This window comes from Protopterus annectens, chromosome 6.part0 (assembly GCF_019279795.1).
Source record: "Protopterus annectens isolate FY-2018-M chromosome 6.part0, PAN1.0, whole genome shotgun sequence".
Classification (NCBI taxonomy): Eukaryota; Metazoa; Chordata; order Ceratodontiformes; family Protopteridae; genus Protopterus; species Protopterus annectens.
Window position 1 is genome coordinate 1,516,366,132 of NC_056737.1, and position 25,910 is coordinate 1,516,392,041.

A 25,910-nucleotide genomic window follows, 5' to 3' on the forward strand; every position below is an offset into this window, starting at 1 on the left:
GGTCATTTCCGAGGGTTAGATCCAAACCAAACTGTTGAGAAATTAATGAAAATTGCTAACATCGGATTTGTCTTTAGCTATGGTTCACTTAATAATTCCAGAGTCACTTAAGTTGTGGAGGAAGTTCTTATCCTGCTGGCCATTGCACTTGTTGTATTTTTTGCACACAATTTTCTTCCTTCCATTGTACAGCCTGCTAATGCTGGAATTCCACCAGGGTGGCTTGTTTTGAGTCTGACATGTGGAGAAACAGCTCTTCTGTCCCCTTCATGGGCCTTGGCAAACAATTAGTGAGAGATACTTTACTAGCCATGGGAGAGTTTGTAGCCAGTGAAGGTACAGAGTTTTGGCTCAAATCAAGTGGAAGTCAGCAAAGAATGGAATTTGATGAAGGAAGCTTTGACTATTTCCCTGTGCCCAGTTTCCTTATTTTTATATTTATTCTTTTGTTAACTAGGTTAGTCCCACTATGCTAGTAGCCTCTTTAGGGAAGACCAGAGGTGGTATTTATACAACTAGGGGAATTATTGCCAGGGCATTGATGTACTTCCCCTACTCATTTTGATAAGTGCCATGAGATCTTTTTCATCCACCTGAGCTACCTACTACTCAAGCAGATGGGACCCTGGTTCAACATCTCATCCTTATCTTCTCTTTCCTTTCTCACTCTGCAAGGGAATCATACAAGATGCATTCCTGTTGATCCCCAAGTTGGCTACCATCCACAGCTGTCATCCTGCTTACGTGTCAACAGGCCGCAAGTTTCTCATATTTATTCTACTGGGTAGACAAATTAAAACTTTATGGCAAGCTATACATTGTTTTCCTTCTCCAGGCCCTAGATGGTGAACCGATGACAGCAATAATCCACTAACAGCTTGGTTTTCTGCAGAGAATGCAGAAATTTTCTTAAAAGACACAAAAGGACTAAAGTCTGAACTACACAAGCAGCAAGAACTGGAAAATGAAGGACAGAGTCCACTCTAGTACTTTGCACCCCCTCACATACAGGAAGTAGAGAGTGAGAGAACTGTGTTGAGGAGTGGATCCCCATGGAGTTCCCAGCTATAAGCTACTTATGATGACTCCACCATAAGACCAATTAAAATCATTTTGCACACAAATTTCATTCATTTGAACACATACAGCTCTCTAATCTCCCACCAATGTTTCAGTTTACACTGTTGCCAATACCACATTGTAGAGAGATGAATGCTTCGGTACAGGGACAGCGAAGCAAAGCCACATTATGATGGGAGTGTAGAGAATTTCAGTACTGGAAAAAATCAGTTCTTTTCAGCAGGCAGACTGGACATGAGGCAAGGTTTATATCTTTTGAAATAACTTCATGCTTTCACAGAAGAATTAATGTATTTGCATTTCTTATCTAATTAATAATAGTTTGAATGGCCACCAGTATCACTGACATTTACAGGGCAAAGCTCATATTTTCTCACAATAACAATATATGACATTAAACCAAACAGTACCAAAAAAAAAATAAATATATATATATATATTTTTGTTTTCTAAACAAAGACATCTCTTACCTCAGGAAGGCTGTGAGTTTTCTGAAACTGTGACACAGAATAGGAACGAATGTAGTCTCCCATCTCTTCTTTTGTTTCTATTGCACGCTTAACCAGCCACTATTAAACATATGTAAAGAAAACTGAATGCTATGCAACAAAATCCTCAGAGTTACATCAGTATATAAAACTTTTGGTAACCTCAGTATACAGTACATGGTGTGAAACAAAAATAATAATTCTTCTATTCATTCATTATTTTTCCAATACCTGCTTTGTAACATTCAGGGTTACAGGAGGACCCTATCCTGGCAAAAAATGGGTGTACAGAACCATTCTTGGATCAGGTGCCAGTCCAGCAGAGGAGAAAAGTCTTAGTAATCTCACACAGGAAAATGATTTCTGATACATAGATTCATAACAGAGAATAAAGAAGAAACAAAGATATTATTAAATCTGAATGTGCTTCTGTAAAAGGCATGGCTTTGTAGTGTAAGCTTCAGATTAATTACAGCAGGGCTGGCAATTAACAGAGCTAAGAGCATAGTGCAGTGGTGGCCCACAGAACACTGCTAAACCACCGTTACCCTGGAAAGCTGTACTGCCCATGAGGTGCAGTTCAGCAAGGAAGCTTATGGCTCTGTTAAACACACAGCAAGTACCTACAAACCCAGCTAATTATTTCTGGGGAAAAAATGAATAACACTACATGCTACAAAAATTAAAGCAAACTGGCGATGCATATAAAAACATATCAATTAAAAGAACCACGATCTAGAAATATCCTAAAGTTTTCAAAGGGAAGATGAATTCTGGTGAACTATAAAGAATTCTGGTTAGCACACTAATGCAGTGAGGCAGACCATTCTACTAAAAAGGGCTCAAAGTAAACAACCTAATCTTTGAAGAATGCAGCCTTACACTTTGAAAGCTCTTTGTAACAGTGCTTCCTGTACATCATGGTCAAAAAAGATCCTTCAGGTAAGTATCAAAAACAGGAGCAGCTAAAACCGATGTAAGCTCCAAACTGATCACATTAAACTTAATAGTTTCATAAACAGAAGCTGGCTGTGGCACCACTTCAGAAGTCTAATATACAGCTTGGCCTGGGATGGCAAACCCAAAGAGTCAGCCTTTACAGACCCATCAAAATTATAGCAATCACTGATTGGGTTTAAGACATTTTGAATGCTCCTTATACCCTTCTCTTGATGTCTGGAAAGAGTTATACAATGATTACAATGCTAAGCCAAAAGCAGATGCAAATAAAAATTCCTACAGACACAGATACTGCTCACCTGGAATGCTGCACACGCTTTAGAGGGTTCACATTCTACTCATTCCCCTGTGCAGCTGCTGCACAACTGGGGCTTCCTCAGATGAAGTTCTAGGAGTATGACTCTGACAATACTTTCCACTGGAATAAGTGAACGGGTACTCTAAAGCCACGTCCATCCCTTCATGAGGTCTGGGGCTTGGTCAGGGCTAAAATCTCTATACCACACTGCCAATAAATAATCAAGGCTGTTTACTTCTGGGCCAGGAACACAATTCAGAGTTCCCAAAACTAATCACTTTTCCAACAATACTGCCTCCTCCTCCTCATTTACAGATTAGCAGGGTAGCTATGTAAAGTTGTATAGTTTTCTGCCTCTAACCCTAAAAAACATTTGCTAAGACCAAGCTCTTTACAGTACAGATTTGTTAGGTGCTCAAACTTCCAGTAGATGGTTGAGTCTTCAGTTTCACAGTTTGGGTTATTATCCCATCTCTGACTCCAATTATTCTTAATTTTCTTAGAAAGATACCAAACAATGGATGTTGGCTCTGATGGATCTGTCATTCAGGGAAGAAACACAAGTTATATGCTGGGATAGGGATTGTCAGAGCTATTTGTATACTGGAGTAGTCCTCTGTAAACATGAGCTAAAGTAACACACATTCAAGCATGAAAGAAATATCATTTGGACTACTACACAAAGTCTGACAAAAGCATCATACAAGAAAAGCTCAGTTTACTTCTGGTCTTCCCAGTCAAAAGTTCTAAACTGAGACTGGACCTCTCAAATTATACTACACTGCTGTGGTAGATTAAGCCATATAAATTGTCACAATGACTGCAGGTGAAATCAGACAATATACTGACCAGCTCAAGTTTTACTGTTCTTATATAAATATGTACAGCACCAGCCACAGACTACGTGGACTTAACGTTCTCACTTTCACTCTACGTGTTCATAAAGTCAGTTTCACACATACAAATCATAAGGGCTATCATACCACAGTACTGGAAAAGAACCACAAGGAAAAGGAGTGTATCCATAAAGACAAAGATGTATTAAATCACTTAGAACTGATTAACTCCAGGAACTCTACTAAATATTTTCTCATTTTTATCTTCAAAGTTTTACATGTGTTGGCAGGAATACCAAAGTACACATCCAGAGAGTAGGTTAAAGGTTCCAGCAAACATCACTTAGACTAAAGCTGTCGCAAAGCCACCTTTAGATTTTAAAGCACAATTAACCTTGTACTGATGAGTAAACATATGGACCATCGCCACACCAATGGTACAGAGAAATAAAGCCCCACTATGATGCAGGTGACCTAGGATCAATCAGTGGCTTAGTTGCTTGACAGTGCAACAGGAAGGATTGGTGACCTTGAAGGGAGGAAGTGGGTCCCTGTCATCTCATACTACTCCTGCTGACAGACTGCTGACTGAGGGGTAGAGACAAAAGTCAAAACAGCTGGGGCTGGTGCAAGAAAGGTATGTTTATGATCATCCAAGCCAATGTTGGAAGTCTGTGTCAGCCCCCTGAAGCAGCATAAATGAGCTGATAAACTACCACATACAGGTTTAGAAGAGAAAGATCCATAACTGGTCTCCAGCCATCTTCTTTCTCTGGCATTAAAAACATTTTTTGAATAAAATCCTTTTCTCATCCAGGAAGGAGGAACACTTTATATTACCCCTTGAGACAGTACATCTTGTAGGACAGGAGGAAACAGAGGGTTTCAATCTGGCAGAAAGGAGAAATTTCTTCCCATTGTCACCTAACTTTCATGAATCAGCCGCAGAATCCATTTCTCTGAAACACGACAATAACAGAAACAGAGACCGGGTTTCTGCAAGAGACAAGGGAATACCAGGGTGGGAGGAGGGAACAAGGTCCCTTATACAGTCATTCTGTCTTATTTGACTGTCATTTTTTCTGAGAAGTTCTTGCTTCCTTTTTAGAACCTCTCCGCCATTGGTTTTTTTTTTAAATGTCTACTTAGGCAAATAGGTCTAAGTAGACAATCAGGTTTATTAATGGCAGCAACAGCTTCCCCCAAGATGAGCACAACATTCTGACTAAGCAGGGGCACCTTTCCAGCCCCCTCTCCAAAGACTGACAATAGTGGCTCTCCCTTGCCCAGACCCCAAAAGCCACAAAGAACATGGCTAACTCACCCCCCCACCCCCATCTCCATCTATAGTGGCTCTATGAACACCACCAGAGGGCTAGAGAGAGAAATATCAGCATTGTGAGGAAACAGCTTTGACCACAGCAGAATCATCCACCAAATTGCTAACTACTGTGGTAGCAAAGGCTGTTTAGTTAACTTTATCTTTTTGTGGCTGGAAGAAATGCCAGCCATGGAACCAGAAGTTTGTTCCATAGTCCAACCGAAAATGGTATTTCTTTCCCAGGGAATCTAATCAGGATCATTAATAATCATCAGCAACTGGTTGGTATTTCATCAAGATAAAAACACAGAAGGTAATTAAAAGGAATTTTTCACAGTTAAAACACAATAAAACTCATACTAATACACTTCATCATCCTCAAAAAGTAATTTAAATACAGTTTCTTCATGGGAGAAAAATAGTTTTAACTTTTAAAATGGTCAGACACAGAAGTACAATCCCTAGAAAAGTACAGTAAAGTCATGACAGTCAAAAACATTCCTAGCTTAAAAAATACCTTCCTAGTCAGGAACACAAGTTTAAATAAAAATAATAAGGCTTTTTCCTGAAAAAGGGTACTTATTGACCCAGCAGTGGAACAGCACAAGCAGACCACCGATCCTGAAATGATCACAGAGGAGCACTCTTCAGCAGCAGGAAAGCTCTGAAGAGACTGACACGCAAACAAGTGGTTTAGCCAGTTCAGCTCAGCCTGCTAATGATTTGGGACATTATGTTAGCAATACCTTGATTGATGTTTGGCCATCACCCAGACACTGTGGCTTTTTCATGGTATTTTAAGAGGCATTAATGATCTTTGTGTACTTGACACAGCATCTTGCTATTAAAGAACTACACTTTTCTCTTAACGTAACAAGCCACCATGCACTGATAGTTGTCTCCAGACTGCATCAGTCTGGCCATTCATCTCAGACATGCTGGATAACATTTTTTAACTTAATAATTTTGGTAGCCTGGTTGAACTTTTCTAGTTTTGTGCTCATTATGCTCTACACATAGGAGACACAATCATTTGTTTTCCTATCTCTGATGCATGTTGGTCACATATAGGCTTTCTGGATAACATATCTGTGACAACCAACAGTTTTCCTGGCATATGTTTTGTTCTGGAATTAAACTTTCTCAGTATCATTAATAGTCATCAGCATTTGCATGGCACTTCATTAGGATGAAAGTTACTGATCAGTGCAGTCAGATGTTTGTGGTCAAGTCTGGAGTTGGAAACTCTTGGGTCCTTTTAGGTATCTGGAAATTTTTTCACATGCTCACATACTTGCAAAGCATTTTTACTCTATCTATTAATACCTCTGTTCAGTCTTGGTCAGCACACTGGAGCAAAAATACATTAACAGTTGTTCATCCATTTGGAGTAATGCTACAACTACACCACAGGTATTGGCATCTACATTCAGTACTGTCAGTTTAGTAATTTCACAATATGACAGCAGTAGAGCATCTGTTAACATTTCTTTTACTATGTAAATATTTGGACTTCAGTATTAATGCAGAGTACATTTTTCTTTAACAGATCAGTCAACGGGCATAACAACTCTAATGATATGGCATAGACTTGCCTAAGAAATTCATGATGCCTAACTCTCTTACACAGTACAGATGCTGCACTTGGATACCGCTCTAAAAAGCGCTGATCATCTTCTTCTTCTTTTCGGCTTTTCCCGGTTAGGGGTCGCCACAGCGGATCACTTGTCTGCTCATGACTCGCAGTGGAGTTTTATGGTGTCAAGTTGCCAGCCCGGCACCCAACCTTTCACAGAAGGCACACACCCACACACACTCAAACCTAGGGCCAATTTAGAGTGTCCAATCCATCTACAGCATGTCTTGGGATGTGGGAGGAAACCGGAGTACCTGGAGGAAACCCACGCGACCACAGGGAGGACCATGCAGACTCTGCACAGAAGGCACCCCAGCAGAGGATCGAACCGGAGAACGTCTTGCTGTGAGGTGACAACACTAACCACTGCACCACCATGGCCACCTTCTAACAACCACTGATACTATGACCAAAATACTGGCACTCACTTTCCAAAAAAAATTTGTTTTGGTTTAGTTTTAACCCAGAATTCTCAACAGTTTGCTGCACTAATTTGTAACCTTAAATAATGCATTTGTTTGTCTAAACCAAATACTAAAATATCATCTATTATACCAATCACAGCCACCCTCATGCATTAAACCAGTCAATTTACGGTGGAAGATTTCAAGGTGCTCGGGTTACAAAGAGCTACTCTTGAACAGAAACTTTCCACTAATGTAATGAAGGTCTTCAGCTTTTGACTTTCTTGTCTAGGGATACTTGCCAAAACTCATTAGAAGAATTGTGTAGAAAACATTGTCATTGATTAGCTTGGATGCTAGGAGTTCAAATACAGGTAAAATGAACCTTTCCATCGCTGCAGGATCATAAAGCTTGTATAATAGTCAACATATTCACATACAAAGATAATCACAGAGACAAGAGGAGCATACCACTCAGCTGGCTCAGTTGTGCTTTAAATGATGTCAAGGTTTTGCATTCACTTAAGCTCTGCTTCTGCTTTAGGCAACACAGGATCATAGGAAGTTACTAGGCTATTGGCCCCGAGGCCCTTACAAGCCTAGCCAAGAATTTAGCCCCTGTTCCAACAAGTAAGAACCCTATGCTACTGTCAAGCAGGGACACAGGTGGAATCCCAGGAGTGTTCTTTCTGTTCCCCTTCCAGTTATCCAGGTTGCACTTAAAAGGTTTAATGAAGTACTCTGCTTAATGTGCAGAGGGAGTCTACTCCACAAAAGGGGGAGTCTCTGGGACACAAATATGTTCTGCCAACAAGTCCTATTGATGTCACAGACCAGGTTGAGGTCGCACGTGCAGGTTAGTCAATTGGAGCTGGACTTGCGGATATGTAGCAGTCCCATCAGGGCGGGCTCCGAAACTGCTTTGTATGCCAGACAGAGGTCACCTCTGAGGAGTCTGCAGGAGACTAAGCAGAGGGACATGGCTTTTAGCCTATCTGGGTAGGGTAGCTGTTTAAGGCCCTAGATTCCCTGGGTGAGGAACCTCTGTGGTCTCTCCAGCTGCTGCATGTGCTTTATGAGGTACATGCCAAAAGGGGCATTGGACTCAATGGGTCTTATAAGAGAAGAATACAGGAATGTTATGACCACCTTGCCCCTGGATGAGATACCCTTACTAATGAGGTGGGCCATGTAGAAAGCCTTCCATACAATGGAGGCAATATGGTGGTCAAAAGTCAGTTTGCTATCAACCTGGGTACCCAAGTCCCTCATGACTGATTGCGTGCTTAGTGCCTTATTATCAATGTGATAATTTATGGGGATGTCATTCTCCCCAATAGGGATGTTGATGCATTTTTTAGCATTCAGTTTGAGGCTATGCTTCTGGCACCAGTTATTTGTTTGTGTCAGACCCTCTTGGAGGATGTCCACATCATTAGGGGATTGATGACAGCATCCAGCTTGCAGTCATCTGCAAACTTGGTCAGCCATAGCCCACCAGATTTGGCCTGCACCTCTGAAAAAGTATATTCGAAACAGCAGAGGCCCCAAGACTGATCCCTGGGGTACACCGCTTGTTACAGGTCTACTACTTGAGGTGGCTTCCCTTATTTTGACTAGGTGGGTTCTATCAGTGAGCCAGTTTGCTACCCATCTGGTAACATATGGATTGATGCCTAGCTGAGAGAGCTTATCTATTATACATGTGTGGAGAATAGTATCGAAGGCCTTGGCCAGGTCTAGGTAGGAGGTGTGCACAGTCTGGTGCACCTTTCTGGATGCGATCAAGGGGTACAAATCGGCATTCTGTTTCAACTCAATTTGTACTGAATCACAGTTAAGCAGGCCAGCTTCACTAAAGTTATCTACAATGATGTCATTAATTCTTGTAATTAAGCCCACTTCACATGTTATGTACAGACAATCCAACACAAACCCAGAACTCAAAAGTATGCCTCTTAGACTTCATGGCTGGAAATTTACTAATTTTTTTGAGTTTGCCTGCTGGGTTACAAATTTCAGCCTCTGCTTCATACAACTCCAGACACTTTAAGAAACTTCTGTATGTAGCACGGGAAAGCACAATAAAATCAACTCCCAAATCAGTCTTAAAACAGACTAGATTTCATACTCGTGGAATTAATTTGCATGTCTGCTTCTATACCAGAGAGTACACAATGACACAAAGTCATAAAATACCAGGATTTTAGACAGAAATGAGGGCAATGTGGAAGAATGATACCCAAACATTTCCAATAGCAGTAGAAGCAATGGATCTCAGAAAATAATTTGCAGTTGTATTTAGATATGTTACTAACACATGTAACGCCATATTAATTGCAGAAGTAGTCGATTCTGGGTACATTGTGGGTGCTGCAAAGTGCACTTTTGGCTAACATCAAAGACTGAAAAAATACTAAGTTCATGCTCTTTAATCATACTTTGACTTAGGAATGGGGTCCATTCCCTAATGGAATTAGAAACCCAAAAGTCTTGAAGAAATTAAACTGGGGGGCCAAACAAAGAAAAAGCATAAATATAGTTGTAAGTACAGAAAACTCGTGGAACAACCTCATGTTGATCAGCATCTGATACAGGAATAGTTAAGGAGAGGTAAATTTAAACCAAAAGATAGCAGCCCAGGATAGTGGACTGCGTACATGTTGGTTTACAAAGCCCACTGAACATGTTAGAGAAACAGACAAATGCAACTTTGTAAAACAGAACTGGAAACAGTCTCACATCTTGTTGCTGGGTGTAATACAATAATGGCAGAGGGCCTGTATACTGAAAGGTATAATAATGTGGCAAAATTGTTGCATTGGGGATTATGCAAAAATTAAACTTCTGAAGTAGCTGAGACGCACTGGAAAAATTAGCCACAAAGTATTATAGAGAATGATGAAGTTTACATTACATGGGATCACCCATTTTAACAGTTCAAAAAATAAATATGAGGTAACTAGATATAGTAGTCTATAAAAAGAAGACAAAAGTAACACTGATTGTCAAAATTGCTACACCCAGTTATTACAGTGTCTTACATACAAAGAGACACAAAGTAATAAAATACCAGGATTTGCAGCCAGAAACAATGGCAATATGGAAGAAGGATACCCAAACAGTTCCAGTAGCAGGTGGGCCTCACAAAAATAAATTTACAGTTTTATTTGGATATGCTACCAATACATGCAACTCCATATGAAATACAGAAGGAGTGAGTTCTGGGCACATTGCGAGTGCTGCGAAGAGCACTTTTGACTAACATCAATGATTGAAACAATATTAATTTCATGAATTTTAATCATACTTTGACGTAGGAATGGGGTCCATTCCCATCATGGTACTAGAAACCCAAAAGACTCACGAGACTTGGAGAAATTAAACAGAGAAACCAAGAAGAGTCTGGATGGAGGGATGATAAAATCAAAAGACAAAGGAGAGAAGTATTTCTGGAACTAAATTATCCTCAGGTCTTGATGAGTACCTTCATGAGGTGGACCCTGTTTTTACAAAATCTCACAAAGGCAACACTGATATATAGACTATACTTTTTAAAGCATATATCATAGAGAGAGAGAGGTAGATTGAAAAATAAAATGCAGCTGGGTGCCCAATCATGGTATGCACACTGGTACCAATAGTAGAAAAAAAGTGTAGAATTCTCGAGAAAAGGAAACATTCCTACAACGGGAATTAGGCCAGGCTCAGGGAGCGAATGGCTCCACTGCTATAGACGAAAGTAGCAGTCCACACAAATCACAAAAACTGACAGGCTGCCTCCTTTATCACTTCTGATTTGCAGCAATAGCAAAATGGACCAGTCTTTCACATTTCTTACACCTTCTGCCACATGCAGAACACAGTTCTGACTCAGCACACAGTTACATCTCACACATTTGCTAGACTTCATTCACTCTGCTTCTTTTGCATTCACTTACATCTGACTAGAACGTTTCCTCTTTTTAAACGTATTCGACTCTGTGCTTTACCTTTATCGTTTACAAATTTTAGAAATCATGTGCAAAAGCAATTTCAAAGTTTCCTGCATCTCTAAAAACTGCAGATCTTATACTTTGTTTTTTGCCTCCCCAGAGCTAACTATCAGCTGCTGCCAGAGTCTCCAATCATATATCTGGTCTACCAGGCTCTCATTTTCTTCTCCAAATGGTGTACCTTGCTCAGGGACACTGAGGAGGTTGTGACACCTGGAGCAAAATGCTGCCACAGAAGAGTGTTCTTCCTTACATGCCCAAACTTCCCCTCACCTGCTAGCACTCACAGATGTCCAGGAATGAAAGTGCATTGGATGCGCAGGTGTTTCATCCTGCCTCTACCACAACTCCTTGTCTCTCACAAGGGAACATTCCCCTGCTTGTCCCCAGTTGTCACTAGAAATCGACCATTAGGTGCACCTGAGTTCACGTAACACCAAAGATGAAAACATCCATCCTTTCCTGTCAGTGCCTGACACCCAAGCTGCTAATTAGCCCCTGGGTTGCCTGGGCCATAGTCAGGGCTTTATCCATCTACCCCATGGTTCTGGCAACCTTTTATATCTCTTCTGCATCTTTACTCGCAATTGCTCAATTCTATACAGCTTTCCACTCAAGTGAAAAAAATACCTTGCGATTGGGAAAACAGCAGCAGAGAAAATCTGTAAGGTCACTATGACTGCTGCTGAGAGTACCAGAAACAGGTAAGAAAGAAAGATCAGTAAGAGACAAACAGATAAATGCTTCAGTAGTGAAATTACATGCTGATCTCTACATTTTTTGTTGATAGCTATTCAGGAAGTATCAGTTTTTTATTTTTTGTTTTTTTTCCGTTGCTCTTTAAAGTACTGAGCATTGGTTAGGTCATCATTGTCCTGCATGTTTTCCCTTTTCCAGACAGCAGAGACACAGTCTCAGATCAAAGGCTTTCCAATTCTACGCATGAATATTAATCAGTCTTTACAGCTCACTGATGAGCCTAGGTCAGTGGTCCTCTCTTGCCAACAGATAGAAAGACACACATTACATCAAATAAGGTTGTTGTGACATCATTTAAACCTAAAGAGTAGTGGATAGTCAAAAACAAGTTCAAGTGTAAGGGATCCTCTGATAAGTGTTTTCACTACTTGATTTGATTTTAAACTCATTTTAACAGTTTGTATCTGCTTTATCTAAGGTCTTTAATATTACTAATTCCAGTACGTGGTTACTCTATGCAAATAACTGTTGGTACTAGTTTCATACTTATGTACTGAGTGCTTCTCAGACTAATTCAGGGCTTGTCTTTGCATTAAGGCAATTCCAGATCAGTCATCTGAGAACGAAGGATCTAATTGTTTGTTTTTCCATCCAAACCAGCCTGTTGTAGTTGTGTTCTTAAACCAAGTGCATCTGTTGTTGCCTGTCCCTTATGATAATCTTGACAAGTGACAGTAAGCACTTAAGTACTATTTTGCAAAGTCTTTTTCCTTAAACTACTCACCAGGCTAAAAGACCTTTGATAATTTTTTTTTAATATTGGAGTGCACTGATGCTGTTTGCACTGATATTAGCATCAAATTAGTGACTTTACTACAATTAGTTTACTGGTTCTTGCTAGTGGCAGAAGAAGATTTCCAGACTAGGCGTTTTGTATTAAACTTTAAGTACTCAGTAGCAAGTCCACCCAAATATTATCCTAAAACTGAACTCCAAACAGTCATAGTTACCCCTGCCCCAGAGTCATTTGTGTCAGTATACTGTACCAACATCTCCCTATCACTCCTCTAGCCAGGCTGATTGAAATGGGCATCTTGAAACAGTTTAACAACTGCCTCGTGCTGTCAGACAATCATCTATTACTTAAACAGTATAACACAGTGTGTGAGAGATGTACATATAGTACCATTAAAGGCAAAAATCTCACAGTAAATTTGGACACCAAAAATCATCAACAGCATACTACATTTCACACCTCTCCAAAGCCATCATACTACACACAATCCATCATATGCTGAGGTTCTAAAGATCAACTTGCCTAAACCTCAAAGACCACCAAAAGACAACACAGGCGCAAGGCACACACAGCAAATTAAGCCTACCCCCTCATACAGCACGAGTCCCAAAGTCATAGACACTGAGTATGCAAGGCAAGCATCAATTCAACCAAACATCCTCGTTATAGCTGATTCAATTTTAAGACATGCAGATGTGACCCCACCCAGTTCGGATTAGACAAGGGCAGAGCTTGCCTGTTGAACCTGGTTGACTTCTTTGAGACTGTTATCAAGGCCCTGGATGAGGGAAAGTCAGTACATACAGCTTATCTTGACTTGGCCAAGGCCTCTGACACAATCCCCCACTCAGGTATCATCATGGAAAATGATGAAGGGCTCAATGGCCATCAGTGCCTGAAGTTCTGAAACACCTCTGGCTGAGGTGATAGTTAGGAGAAAAGCAGTCTTCCAGGAGAGGTATCTAAGTTCTGCTGAAGCAGCAGGTTCGAAGGGTGGTAAGGTTAGTTTTTCCAAAACATAATTCAGGTCCCAGGCTGGCGTGGGTGGCCTTCTGGGAGGTCTGATATTAGAAACCCCTCTGAGGAATTGTTTAATCAAAGGATGGAAGAACAGGAGCTGATCTGTATCAAAATGAGCTGAAATGGCTGAGGCGTGGATTTTAATAGAAGAGAAGGAGAGGCCACTATTAAGTAGCTCCGCTAGGTAGTCCAGGATAAGAGGGATGGAATGTTGTGAGGTACTGCCCCTTCTGGACTGGCTCGTTTTCCATTTTCCTGCATAAGATTTTCTGGTGATGGACCTTCTGGCCTCTGTGATAATGTCTAGGACCTGTTTGCTTAACAGGGGCCCATTGTTTGCCTTTAGAGTATTAGCCATGCTGATAGTTTGAGAGTCTGCAAGTCTGGGTGCAGCATCCCCCACACACACACACACACACACACCTGAGTCAAGAGATCTGAGATTAGGGGAAGTTGCCTGGAAGGCTGTAATGTTAGGCTGTGCAGTAAGGGGTACCAATGTTGTCTGGGCCAGTCTGGAGCAATAAGGATGGCCTTTGGTCTCTCCTCCCTTATTTTGATCAGTACCGTGGGAATAAGAGGCAGAGGAGGGAATGCATACACAAAGAGAGTGTTCCAGCGGAAGGTCAAGGCATCCGCCTTCCACGTTAGGTGGTGATACTCCCTGGTACAGAATTTTTTCAGCTGATGATTGGGATGTGAAGCAAAGAGATCCACCTCTGGAGTCCCTCACTCCCGAATGATTTGTAAAAAAATTTTTCTGTGGAGCTGCCATTCGTGGGGGTCTGTTTAAGTGGTCTGCCAGGGTGTTGTTGATCCCTGGTAGGTTTTGGGATATAAGGTGTAATCCCATGGAAGAGGCGGTCAGCCAGAGGTTCATGGCTAGCCTGCACAGAGGGTAAGACTGGGTCCCTCCCTGTTTGTTGATGTACCACATTACAGTGGTGTTGTCTGCTTTGATAAAGAGAAAGTACAGTTGTGTACCTACCATAAATGTAGATGTTCGAGTGTATTCACTGTTGCAGTAACTACTCTTGGGTTATCCTGCTGGCAGGCTACCCTCAGTCGGCTAGAATTCCAAAGTCTAGGTCCGGCGTCGGTTGCTGTCGCCTCTTCCCTGACATCAGTGCGCCAGGGTTATAAAATATGCAGCCGACGTCATTTTCTTCAGTTTTTCTTGCCCCAGATGTCAGGTGCCCCCAAATTGGTAGGCTGAAAAATTATGCCAATAAAAATACATGCACAAAAATAACATTCCCTTTATCTATAAGCAAATACACCAAATAGGTTGTATAGGATAGATAAATGCAGAAAAGTCCCAGCAAAGAGAAGGGGGATGGTGGGTGGGTAACCTGGACTGCAACAGTGAATACACTCGAACATCTACATTTATGGTAGGTACACAACTGTACTATGTTCATCATGTTTCACTGTTGCAGTCATTACTCTTGGGTTGAATCCCAAAGATGAGGATGGGTGGCTGGGCTAAATAGGATTAGGCGAGGCTATGAGGCCCTGCAGAACTGCAGTGGCAAAGCCTGCTCTGGACTTAAGAGTAAAGTAAGAGGTAAGTGGTAGTGCTTTGTGAAAGTGTGCACTGAACTCCAAGTTGCAGCTTCTAAGATATCTTTGGTTGGTACTCCTCTGAGGAAGGCTGCTGAAGTGGCTGCTGCTCTGGTGGAATGAGGCCTAATGCCCTTAGGCACTGATTTGCCATGTTTTAAATAGCAGAAACGGATGCAATGGCCTATCCATTTAGAAATAGTCTGTTTTGAGATGGCCTTTCCTTGTGATCCTGCAGCATATGACACAAAGTTGCTCAGTTTTTCTGAAAGCTTTAGTCCTGTCCAAGTAGAAACGTAACTGCCTGTGTATGTCCAAAGAATGCAGAATTTTCTCACCCTTGTTCTGTGGATTTGGATAAAAGGTAGGCAAGTGAATGGTTTGGTTGAGGGCCACACTGGATACCACCTTAGGCATGAATGAAGGGTTTGTCCTCAGAGAAACCCTGTCTGGATGAAAAATGATAAAAGGTTCCACAGCCATGAGTGCTTGTAACTCCAAGACTCGCCTTACAAAGGTTTTTGCTAGGAGTAGAGCTGTTTTCCAGGACAAAAAATTTATATCTGCAGTTGAAGCTGGCTCGAAAGGAGGCAGTGTGAGCATTTCCAAAACATAATTTAGGTCCCAGGCCGGAATTGGTGCTCTCCTTGGAGGCCTAATGTTTTTGGCCCCTCTAAGGTACTGCCTTATTAAAGGATGAGAAAAGATAGGTGGTTCCGTATTGTAATGGGCTGAAATGGCAGAGGCATGAATCTTAATAGATGAGAAAGAAAGGCCTTTGTTCAGCATCTCAGTTAGGTATTATAAAACCTGAGGTATACCTGGTACACACGTGTCAATGCCTTGTTCCTGGTTCCAAGCAGAGAATCTCTTCCATTTTTCTGCATAAGATTTTCTGGTACTGGGCCTCCTGGCCTCCAAGATAACATCCATAACAGCTTTTGAAAGAGGAGTGTTCTGAATGGTTACATTATCCGCCATGCTGCCAGATTTAAGGTCCTGAGTTGGCTGTGCAGGATCTGATTGTTTTGTTGCGTCAGCAAGTGAGAAGTTTGAGGCAATATCCATGCTGGACCTTGAGACAAGCTCTTTAGGACTGGGTACCAGTGCTGGCGTGGCCAGTCTGGTGCAAATCAGTATCATTTTTGGCTTCTCTTGTCTGACCTTTAGGAGTACCCTGGGAAGGAGAGGCAGTGGAGGAAAGGCATATACTGTTAGATTTTTCCAGCTGAAGGATAGGGCATCCACTTTCCATGCTTGCTTGAGATAAATCCTTATGCAAAATCTCTGCAATTGGCAGTTGTGAGGGGAGGTAAATAGATCTATGTCTGGGCATCCCCATTTCCTTATTATCATGCTGAAGACTTGTGGATCCAGTTTCCATTCGTGGGGATCCATGAGGTTTCTGCTTAGTTCGTCTGCCAGAGTATTTGTTTTTCCTGGCAGGAATTGTGCTTGCAGGTGAATTTGAAAAGCCAATGCTGTGTCCCATAAGGTCATTGCTTGTCTGCAGAGAGGGTAGGAATGTGTACCTCCCTGCTTGTTTATGCACCACATGACCGTAGTATTGTCTGTCTTTATCAGTAGTTGTCCTGGATGAAGCAGGTCCTTGAAAGCTGTCAGGGCATTTTGAACAGCTAGCATCTCTTTTTGATTGATGTGAAGATGCATCTGGTTTGCAGGCCATGTGCCCTGAATACATTTTCCTGCCATATGGGCCCCCCAGGCATAATCAGATGCATCCGTTGTCAGTGTCTGTCTGGCTGTGGGTAAACTGAATGGCAGACCCTTGTTGTGGCGACAGGCTTCTGCCCACCATTGAAACTCCTGATGCAGGCAGGGAATGAGTGCAATTACTGTCTCCAGGCTGTGGCAATGCGGAGTCCAAACACTTTTTAGATACCATTGTAGTTTCCTCATATGCAGTCTGGCATATGGAATTAGTAGAATGGTTTTTGCCATGAAACCCAGGGCCTGCAAGAATTTCCTTGCAGATAAGTGAGTTTTTGTTGCCAATTCCTTTAAGTAAGAAGTCAGTTGCTTTTGTTTGTCTGGCGTGAGATAAGCCATCTGGGCAGTTGTATTTAAGCTTGTACCCAGGAATATTATCTCTTGAGAGGGCACTAGTTTTGATTTCTTTTTGTTTACTGTGCACCCCAGGCCAGTTAGTAATCTTTTTACAAACGCCAGATGCTTTAGAAGAATGCCTTTGTTCTCTGCTTGAATTAGGCAGTCGTCCAAGTAGGGATATATTTGAATTCCTCTTTGCCTGCAAAATGCAATTACTGGTGCCAGGCACTTTGTGAAGACCCTGGGCGCAGTAGATAAGCCAAAGGGCAGTGCAGAGAATTAGTAATGCATTGAGCCAGCTATGAATCTGAGGTATCTTCTGCAAGATTGTCTGATTGGGACATGCAGGTATGCCTCTTTTAGGACCAGAGTTACGAGCCAAGCCTTCTTGCCCAGCATGGGCAGTAGCTGCTGTAGAGTCAACATCTTGAATTTTGGAACTTCCAGAAACGTATTTAGTATAGACAGGTCCAGTATTGGCCTCCAGGTTCTGTCCTTCCTGGGTACTAGGAAAAGTCTGGAGTAAAATCCTTGCCTCTGCTCCTGTTGGGGTACTTGCTGAATGGCAGTCATGTCCATGAGGGCTGTAATTAGTTTTTGTGCCTCTGCCCATTGATTGTGTGGCAGGTCTGGCATACCTTTTGATCTTGGTAGAGTGTGAAAATGGAACCTGTAGTCTTGGGACACTATGTTCAGGACCCATTTGTCTTGGGTAATCATTTGCCAATCTGAAAAAAAAAAAGTGCTAGTTTTCCCCGTAAGGGGGCTGCCAAAAGAAAAGTGCTTTGATCTGGCAGAGGAAAGTCATTGGGACTGTTTCCTGTAAGGTTGTGATTTGTCTTCTCCGCTTTTGGAGGTGTATGAGCCTTGGGGCTGAGATCTGCCACTGGGACGCCTGCACCTGCCTCTTTGTGGTCTGTCTGACACTGGAAAGGACCAATTTTTAGAAGGCCAGTTCCTGCTAAACCTGGGTGACTGTACCTGTAAGAAATCCTTGACTGTCTGCATGGATTTTGCTTTATCCTCCATTTTTTTCAAAACCTCTTCTGCTTTAGTACCAAACAAAGTATCATGCTGCAATGGTGCATCTAATAATTTTGTTTTAACATGATCAGGCAGATTCTGTTCCTTTAACCAAGCATGCCTTCTAATGACAGAACCTGTGACAGCGGCCCTGCACGAGGCCTTCAGTGAATCATAACCACATTGCAAAGTATGCTTTCCCACTTGTTCAGCTGCATGCAATAAATCCTGCAATTCCTTGTTCTCTGAACATTCAGTACTTGTCAACAATTTCTGTTTAAGCAATGACATTAAATATTGCTGACATTTAAGCATATGAAACTGACAATTTAAAGCCCTTACAGCCAGGGTAGCAGAAGTGTATACTTTTTTCCCCCCATCTGTCTAGAGCCCTAGAATCCCTATCAGAGGGGACAGGGTTTTTTTCAGAGGAGGCTTTAACCCCTTTGGGACCCTGAGATATAGTTTCTGGATCAGCAGCAGGGTTTTTATATAGGAATTTATGAGAATCTGGGACTCTGTAGTATCTGTCTGGCTTAGCAGGTGCAGGGGGTAAACAGTCGGGACAGGCTGGACTCTGAAAATACATCATCTACAATGTCTAAAACAGGTGGAATAGCAAGGGTCTGTGCTGAGGAAGTAGCAGAAAGTCTCTCAGCCTTTTCTTAGATTCAGAATAATCTTGGCTCTCCCAGTGGAAATGCTCCCTCATGGTATGCAGGGTTTCCCCAAAAGAATAATTCTCAGGAGGAGAGGCTGAAGGAATGGATTCTTCAGCATCAGAATCCTCATAGGGAAGCATGGAATAATCCTGTTCGGAAGAGGAATCGGAGGAAATAGAAACCTGATCAGAAGAATAATACTGTCTCTTGCCTAGGCCTCTTATCAGGTGGGGGATGGGAGCCCCTGATCAAACCAAACAACCAAATAGACCAGCAAGAGCAGAGGTGGAGGTTTTTGTCCTACACTGAAGAAGGCAACATTTGCCGAAACCAGTCTGTATTAATAAAGGATTTTTAATTCACCTCCACCTCTGCTCTTGCTGGTCTATTTGGTTGTTTGGTTACATTTGGTTTGGACCGTGCATTTCCCCCGGGCATGGAACTTTGTTGGTTTAGCCCCTGATCAAAGTAATTAGGTCTTCGGCCATTTTGAGCATCTGTTTTTTAGGCATGGTAGACTAAGTAGAAGAATGCTGCACTTGTTTCTTTGTCTTTAGAGCTGCTTTAATCTTTGTCTTTGAAGCTGAAGATAGCTTAATATATAGTTGTGTAGGTCTGAAGACACCCTCAGAAGCCGATGCCTGCTCAGCGGCTGTGGACCCATCTGAGGGAATGATTTCCGAGTGTCCAATACATTGAGTATCCAGAGGCCCAGTCAGCTCCACGTGGAAGTCGGAAGCAGCCTGTGGCTCTGAGGTAGCGGGTGCCAGGGGCTGCGAAAGCGCCTCACTGAGAACCGGCGACTGGCCTAGCAGAGGCATTGCCGTCAGTTTTGGACCTCGGATGCCTATCCTTTTCCTTGTCCTTGCAGTTTTTTGTAAACTCCGGTTGTCGGCTGGTCCGACGGCATTATATAATTAAATCTTCGGCCAAAGTAATGAAATGCAAAATCAAACCGACGCATAATAGTGCGTTGATTAAATCTAGCACAAAACCGACAGCTTGCAACGTTGTGATCAGGGCCTAGGCAAGGGATACAGTAAGAGTGAAAATCCTTATGAGGTATTTGCTTCCCACAAGAAATACAATTGTTAACTTTTTCTGACATCGGTCTGGAGCAAGAAAAAAAGTTTCCCCAACGGGGTATTTAGCTTTAATGAAGACTTCGGTTCTGAAATTCGGATTTGAAAATCTCAGGAGTCGGCCGACCGGCACTTGCGAACTGCTTTTGCTTCAGGCACCGTGCGGCAAGAAAGACTGAAGAAAATGGCATCGGCTGCATCTTTTATACCCCTGGCGCACTGACGTCAGGGAAGAGGCGACAGCAACCGACGCTGGACCTAGACTTTGGAATTCTGGCCGACTGAGGGTAGCCTGCCAGCAGGATAACCCAAGAGTAATGACTGCAACAGTGAAACACAATGAACATCCCCTGGTGTGAAATGGGGGTTTGAAGGATGTCAGAGCCTTTTGTGCTGCCATCATTTCCTTCTGATTGATGTGTAAGGGAAGGTGCTGGGCATCCCAAAGACCTTGGGTGCACACGCCTTCTAGGTGAGCACCCCAAGCAATGTCAGGCGTCGGTGGTAATGGTCTCCCCGGGTGGGTGGAGGGTGAAGGAGAGACCTTTGTTCTTGGCACAGGCCCCTGCCCACCAGAGAAACTCGGCCCTTATGCAGGGGATCAGAGGGAGAGAGGTCTCTAGAGGTTGAGAGTGCTGACACCAAAGGTTCTTTAGATACCACTAAACTTTTCTCATGTAAAGCCTGGCCAGAAGAATTAGAAGGATGCAAGATGCCATGTACCTCAAGGCTTGCAGGAACTTCCTTGCAGTGAGGTGACTTCTGGAAGCCAGCTGGGTAAAGTAGAGAGGCAGGAAGCTCTGCTTTTCTGGGGATAGTAAGGCCATTTGGGATGCTGTGTCCAGCAGTGCTCCCAAGAAAATTATCTTCCTGGAGGGTATTTGCTTGGATTTCTTCTCACTGATGGTGTACCCTAAGGAGGCTAGGAGGGTTTTGACAAAGAGGAGGTCCTTGAGTAGCTTCTCTTTGCACTCTGCCTGAATGAGGCAGTCATCTGTATATGTTTCTTTCTGCAAAAGGCTATGGTCGGGGCTAAGCATTTAGTGAATACCCTGGGAGCAGTAGATAAGCCAAAGGGTAGCGCAGAGAACTGAAAGTGTTGTGAGCCTGCTCTGAAGCGAAGGAATGTCCTGCAGGATTCCCTTATGGGGATGTGGAGGTAGGCATCTTTTAAATCTAGGGTGACTAACCAGGCATTTTTTGTCAGCATAGGCAGCAGCTGCTGCAAGGTTAGCATTTTGAATTTGGGGACCACCAGGGAGGTGTTCAGAATGGATAGATCCAGGATGGGGTGCCAAGTGCCCTCTTTTCTGGGAACAAGGAACAGTTTGGAATAAAAGCCTTTGCCTGTTTGATGAGGGGACAGGTTCTACTGCCCGCGATATGAGAGTTTGAACTTATTTCAATGCCTCTGCCCACTGATTTGGAGGCAAGTCTGGGTAACCTCTTGGAATTGGGAGTTCGTTGAAGGAGAATTTGTATCCCTGAAACATGATCTTTAAGACCCATTGGTCCTATGTTACAGAAAACCAATTTTCTTTGCAGAGGGAGAGACTTCCTCCTAGTTTTTGGTGAGTGAAAAAGAGGGTAGGGGGGGGAAGAGAGTCATTGAGAGTTTTTGCCATAGAGGGGTGGTTTAGAAGCCCCTGCCTTTGGAGCAGAAGTGGTCCACTGTTTGGTTCTCTGCTGTCCCTGAGACAGGAGCCTGGGTGGTCTGTCCCTGCAGGACTTGCCCCTGTCTGCTATGTGCAGGGAAGGACCAGTGTTTTGAGGGAAAATACCTGCTGAACCTAGGAGGTTGGACCTGAAAAAAATATTTTACTGTTTGCATAGATTTTGCTTTGTTTACCATCTTATTAAGCATCGTTTCTGCTTTTACTCCAAACAAGCGGTCCTTATCCAAGGGTGCATCAATTAATTTAGACTTGACATGATCAGGGAGAGGCTGTTCCTTCAACCATGCATGTCTCCTAATGACAGAGCCTGAAACTGCTACCCTGCTTGAGGCTTCTAGGGCATCATATCCCCAGTGTAATGAGTGTTTGGCCACTTGACAAGTAGTGTGCAGTAAATCTGCTAACTCTTTTGAATTGGCACAGTCAGGAAAGGTTGAAATCTTTTGCTTTAATAGTTTCAAAGTGTGTTGTTATTTTAACACGTGGAACTGACACAGTTGAGTGCTCTGATAGTTAAGGTTGCAGAGGTGTATACTTTTGTACCCCATCTGTCCAGAGCTCTGGAATCCTTATCAGAAAAAATAGGATTCTTTGCAGAACTAGCCTTAGCTCCTTTTGGTCCCTGTGTAATGACCTCTGGGTCTGCAGCAGGATTTCTGTACAGGTATTTGTAAGAATCCCGTACTCTGCAATAACCTGTCAGGTTTACTGGGAGCAGGTTGGAGGGCATCAAGAGCTAAGCTGGATTCATGAAAGACATCATCCTCCAACTCTAAGATAGGGAGGATGGCCAAGGGTCTGTGCTAGAGCAGGTCTAGAAACTCTCTTAGTCTTTTATTAGACTGAGGGAAGTCCTAGGATTCCCAGTGGAAATGTTCCCCGAGGGTGTGAAGGGTTTCCCCAAAGTAAAGATCTTCTGGTGGGGAAGCAGAAGGAATGGATTTCTCTGCATCTGAATCCTCATAAGCAGTCATAGGTTGTTGTTCCTTTTCAACATCTGAACAATCAGACTCCTCAGAATCCTGTTCTATCAGTATTTCAGGAGAAAGGTCTCTTTTCCTTTTAGAAGTTGTGGCCTGACTACCACTGATAAGGGTGATAAGATCCTCTGCCATTTTAAGCATTTGAGCTTGGGGTGGTGGAGCTGGAGTAAGATGGTGGCTAGAGGTAGATTTCCTAGGAGTGGCCTTGCTTCTAGGCCTAAGAGTATCCATCAGTCTGAGAGAAACGGTAGTCGAATGAGAAGACGTTGTTTTTTGTCTAGATTCGGTAGTGGGAAAGACCTCCTCAGAAGCCGGTGCCTGCGTCACGGCAGAGACAACCAAAGGCTCAGAAGACAAAAGAAATTTCTGTGACATACCTGACTCCGAAAGAGTCTCAGTAGAGGCCTGCAAATGTATCGGATCGGGCATCAGGGGCTGCGAAGGCGCCTCACTGAATTCCGGAGATCCAATGATCTGCTTAGTGGTAGAGTCGTCGGAAGGCTTAGCCTTGTGTGGTCTGTCTCTATCTTTATGTTTTTTCGGAATGTCTACAGATTGTTGACTGATGGATGCGATTTTGTAATGTGAAGACCAAAGACGAAAATATCTGGCTACAATAAGAGTTCTAAGACGAATGGTTCTCGCGTTAAAGAGGGCACAGAACCGGCAAAGGGGGACATCGTGGTCTGGGCCTAAACAAGTGACGCAGTATGAATGGAAGTCTCTTTGTGGGATCTGATTTCCACAGGTGAGACAATTGTTAACTTTTTCTGACATCGGTTAGTGCAAGAAAAAAAGAATCCCCAATGGGGTACTTAGTTATAGACATTTTCAGCTGTAATTCAAACTGTGGTAGTGACTGACCGGCAGACTTGCAAACTGCTTCTGCTACAGGCTCCTAGGTAAGAAAGACTGGTTAGGGCAAGAAAAACTGATGTAATGGCGTTGGCTGCCTTGTTTTATAGCACTGACGACCTGATGTCAGTCAGCAAGCGACAGCAGCCGACACAGAAAAACATTGACTCTGGTATTCAGGCTGGCTGAGAGCTACCGCAGCAGGGATAACCCACAGGTGATGACTGCAACAGTGAAACACAAAGAACATCAATAAGGTTATGAACAGTAAACAGTAGCTAACCTGCTCTTCTACTTTATTTATTCATTCATTCACACTCCTCCATGCATTATTAACTAAGATGGTGCACAGCCCAGATTTTAAGCACAAACATTTAACTTCAGAAGAAATAACATTACAGTTATACAAAAAGAGTTCATAAATATACTTTTAACTAACTATGAATATAAAAAAAATCAAGATGTGTACATCAACCTTGAATGGCCTTACATTGCATTGTGAGGACAAGAAAACAAGCTACAACAGTATTACAATATACACTGTGCTACAGTCTTGTACTTCTCACTGACCAAACTATCAATAGGATGATAATCTGAAGAGAAATGTAACAACACTGCTGCAAATAGACTGTCACTGTATATATGTTATAAATGTTATAAATGTTATATATGTTATATATGTTATATATGTTATATATGTTATAAATGCTATAAATGTTATAAATGCTATAAATGCTATAAATGTTATAAATGTTATAAATGTTATAAATGCTATAAATGTTATAAATGCTATAAATGTTATAAATGTTATAAATGTTATAAATGTTATAAATGCTATTCCTTTAAGGCGCACAGAAACAGTTTTTGTGTTACCTACAGTGGGCTCCCGCAGGAGTGCGCCTCCAGGCATTTCTGCAGTTACCGCCTACTGTCCCTGTAGGCGTGAAATATATTGCTTGTTCATATTTGCATTACTAATTCCAAAGCCATGCTACATACAAGACATCAGAATATTTTATCTTAAAGCATACATGATGACAAATATAACTGTATTATTATTTGATCTCTGTCACTGAGTATTTGTTAGAACTGTAAGGTGATAACTTCATATTTTAAAGGCTCAAGCCACATCCACTGAGAGTTAAAGTTACACACTCAAAAGAAGTGAACTGGAGGGAATGAGTCAATTATTCTTTCACAGTGGTATATAAAAAGGACTATGGTCCTTCTAAACAGAGAGGTTTGGCCACTCATTGAAGGAAGTTTGCATCTTTACAACAATTCTGGGGAGTGTACTGCAGCAAAGAATAACGCATTCCAGAATAACCCAAGAGGCACAGGCACCTTCCTGCAATTAACCCATTGGAGAAGCACACTTTTGGACTGTGTTAAACTTTTTTTTTGAGGGTGGAGGTAACAAAACAGGTATTTTATATTTGAAAAGAGTCCACATCAGGCCCTTTATTTTGAATCTACGTGATAAAGTAAAGTTCTTTTTTTACAGACTGCTCATCTTTGCTGCATCTTTATATACCACAATATACAACAGGTGCAGCTGGCTATTCTGGTACCTGATGCAGTCTCCCAATCTGGCACCCCCTCTGGAACTTTAATTTGAGGAGCAAAAAAAAACAACAAAAAAAACTTATATTTGTAGCAAGCAGCTGCTACAGTTTATGCCACACATGGAGCGCTATAGCACCTCTTTTCTGAATGCAAATGCTAGTAATGCATAGATCACCACAGTGCTTCAATTCTGACCACAAATGCAATAGATTTGTGGATTTTGTGATTCATCCATGCAGCTGGAAAAGAAAGAAGAGGTGAGATTCAGAAAGTAATAGATAGAGAGAGAAATTCATTTTTAAAATTGTTTTGGGAGGGGGGTACGGGAAGAAGGCAGAAAAATATAAAATCCCTCCGGTAATTGCTATTGAACTGAAACACTGGCATTTGGTTTCACCAAACAGGCTAAGTGCAACTTTGGAACATAGCTCTTTCTAGAGAATAAGGGTATTCACTCAATCCTGTTGCTCCAAGACAGAAGAGAAGTGGTCAATATTATGTAGTTTGTTATGAAGATGCCAAATACAATGGCATAAGTTGTTTAAAATTGGAGAATGTATGAAAACATGGATTACGTTACTCTGCTACCAAGGAAAGTGTAGGTCAAAGACTAACAGAGAAAGACACAAGCAAATGGTTTATCAGATCTTTAAATGGAAGCCACTTAGCTTTCATTAAAACAGAATAGCGATGCTCCTTGCTCATGGCCAAGATAATGAATCTGCATATTTCTAGAGCAGTGTTAGATTTCTTTGTGAAGCAAGCACCAAAAATAGGTAAGCTGTGTACAAGCTAAGAGTAGCAGTCCTTTACCTTAATGGCCCTAACCTTTAATAGGAGATGAAACAGGAACTCCTTCATGCCCAAAAAACTAGGTCTTCATTTTGGTCTTAGTTT

General features: G+C 42.2%; 1 protein-coding gene across 1 annotated transcript in view; it reads right to left on the bottom strand.

Annotated features, from left to right (window-relative positions):
- The window catches only part of CCDC93 (coiled-coil domain containing 93), a gene marked incomplete in the record, with an annotated part of 1,282,969 nt that overhangs the window by 1,042,709 nt on the left and 214,350 nt on the right, over positions 1-25,910 (bottom strand). The window contains 1 exon segment of the mRNA XM_044074979.1: positions 1,551-1,649. Within this exon segment, the coding sequence (XP_043930914.1) occupies positions 1,551-1,649 (99 nt within the window).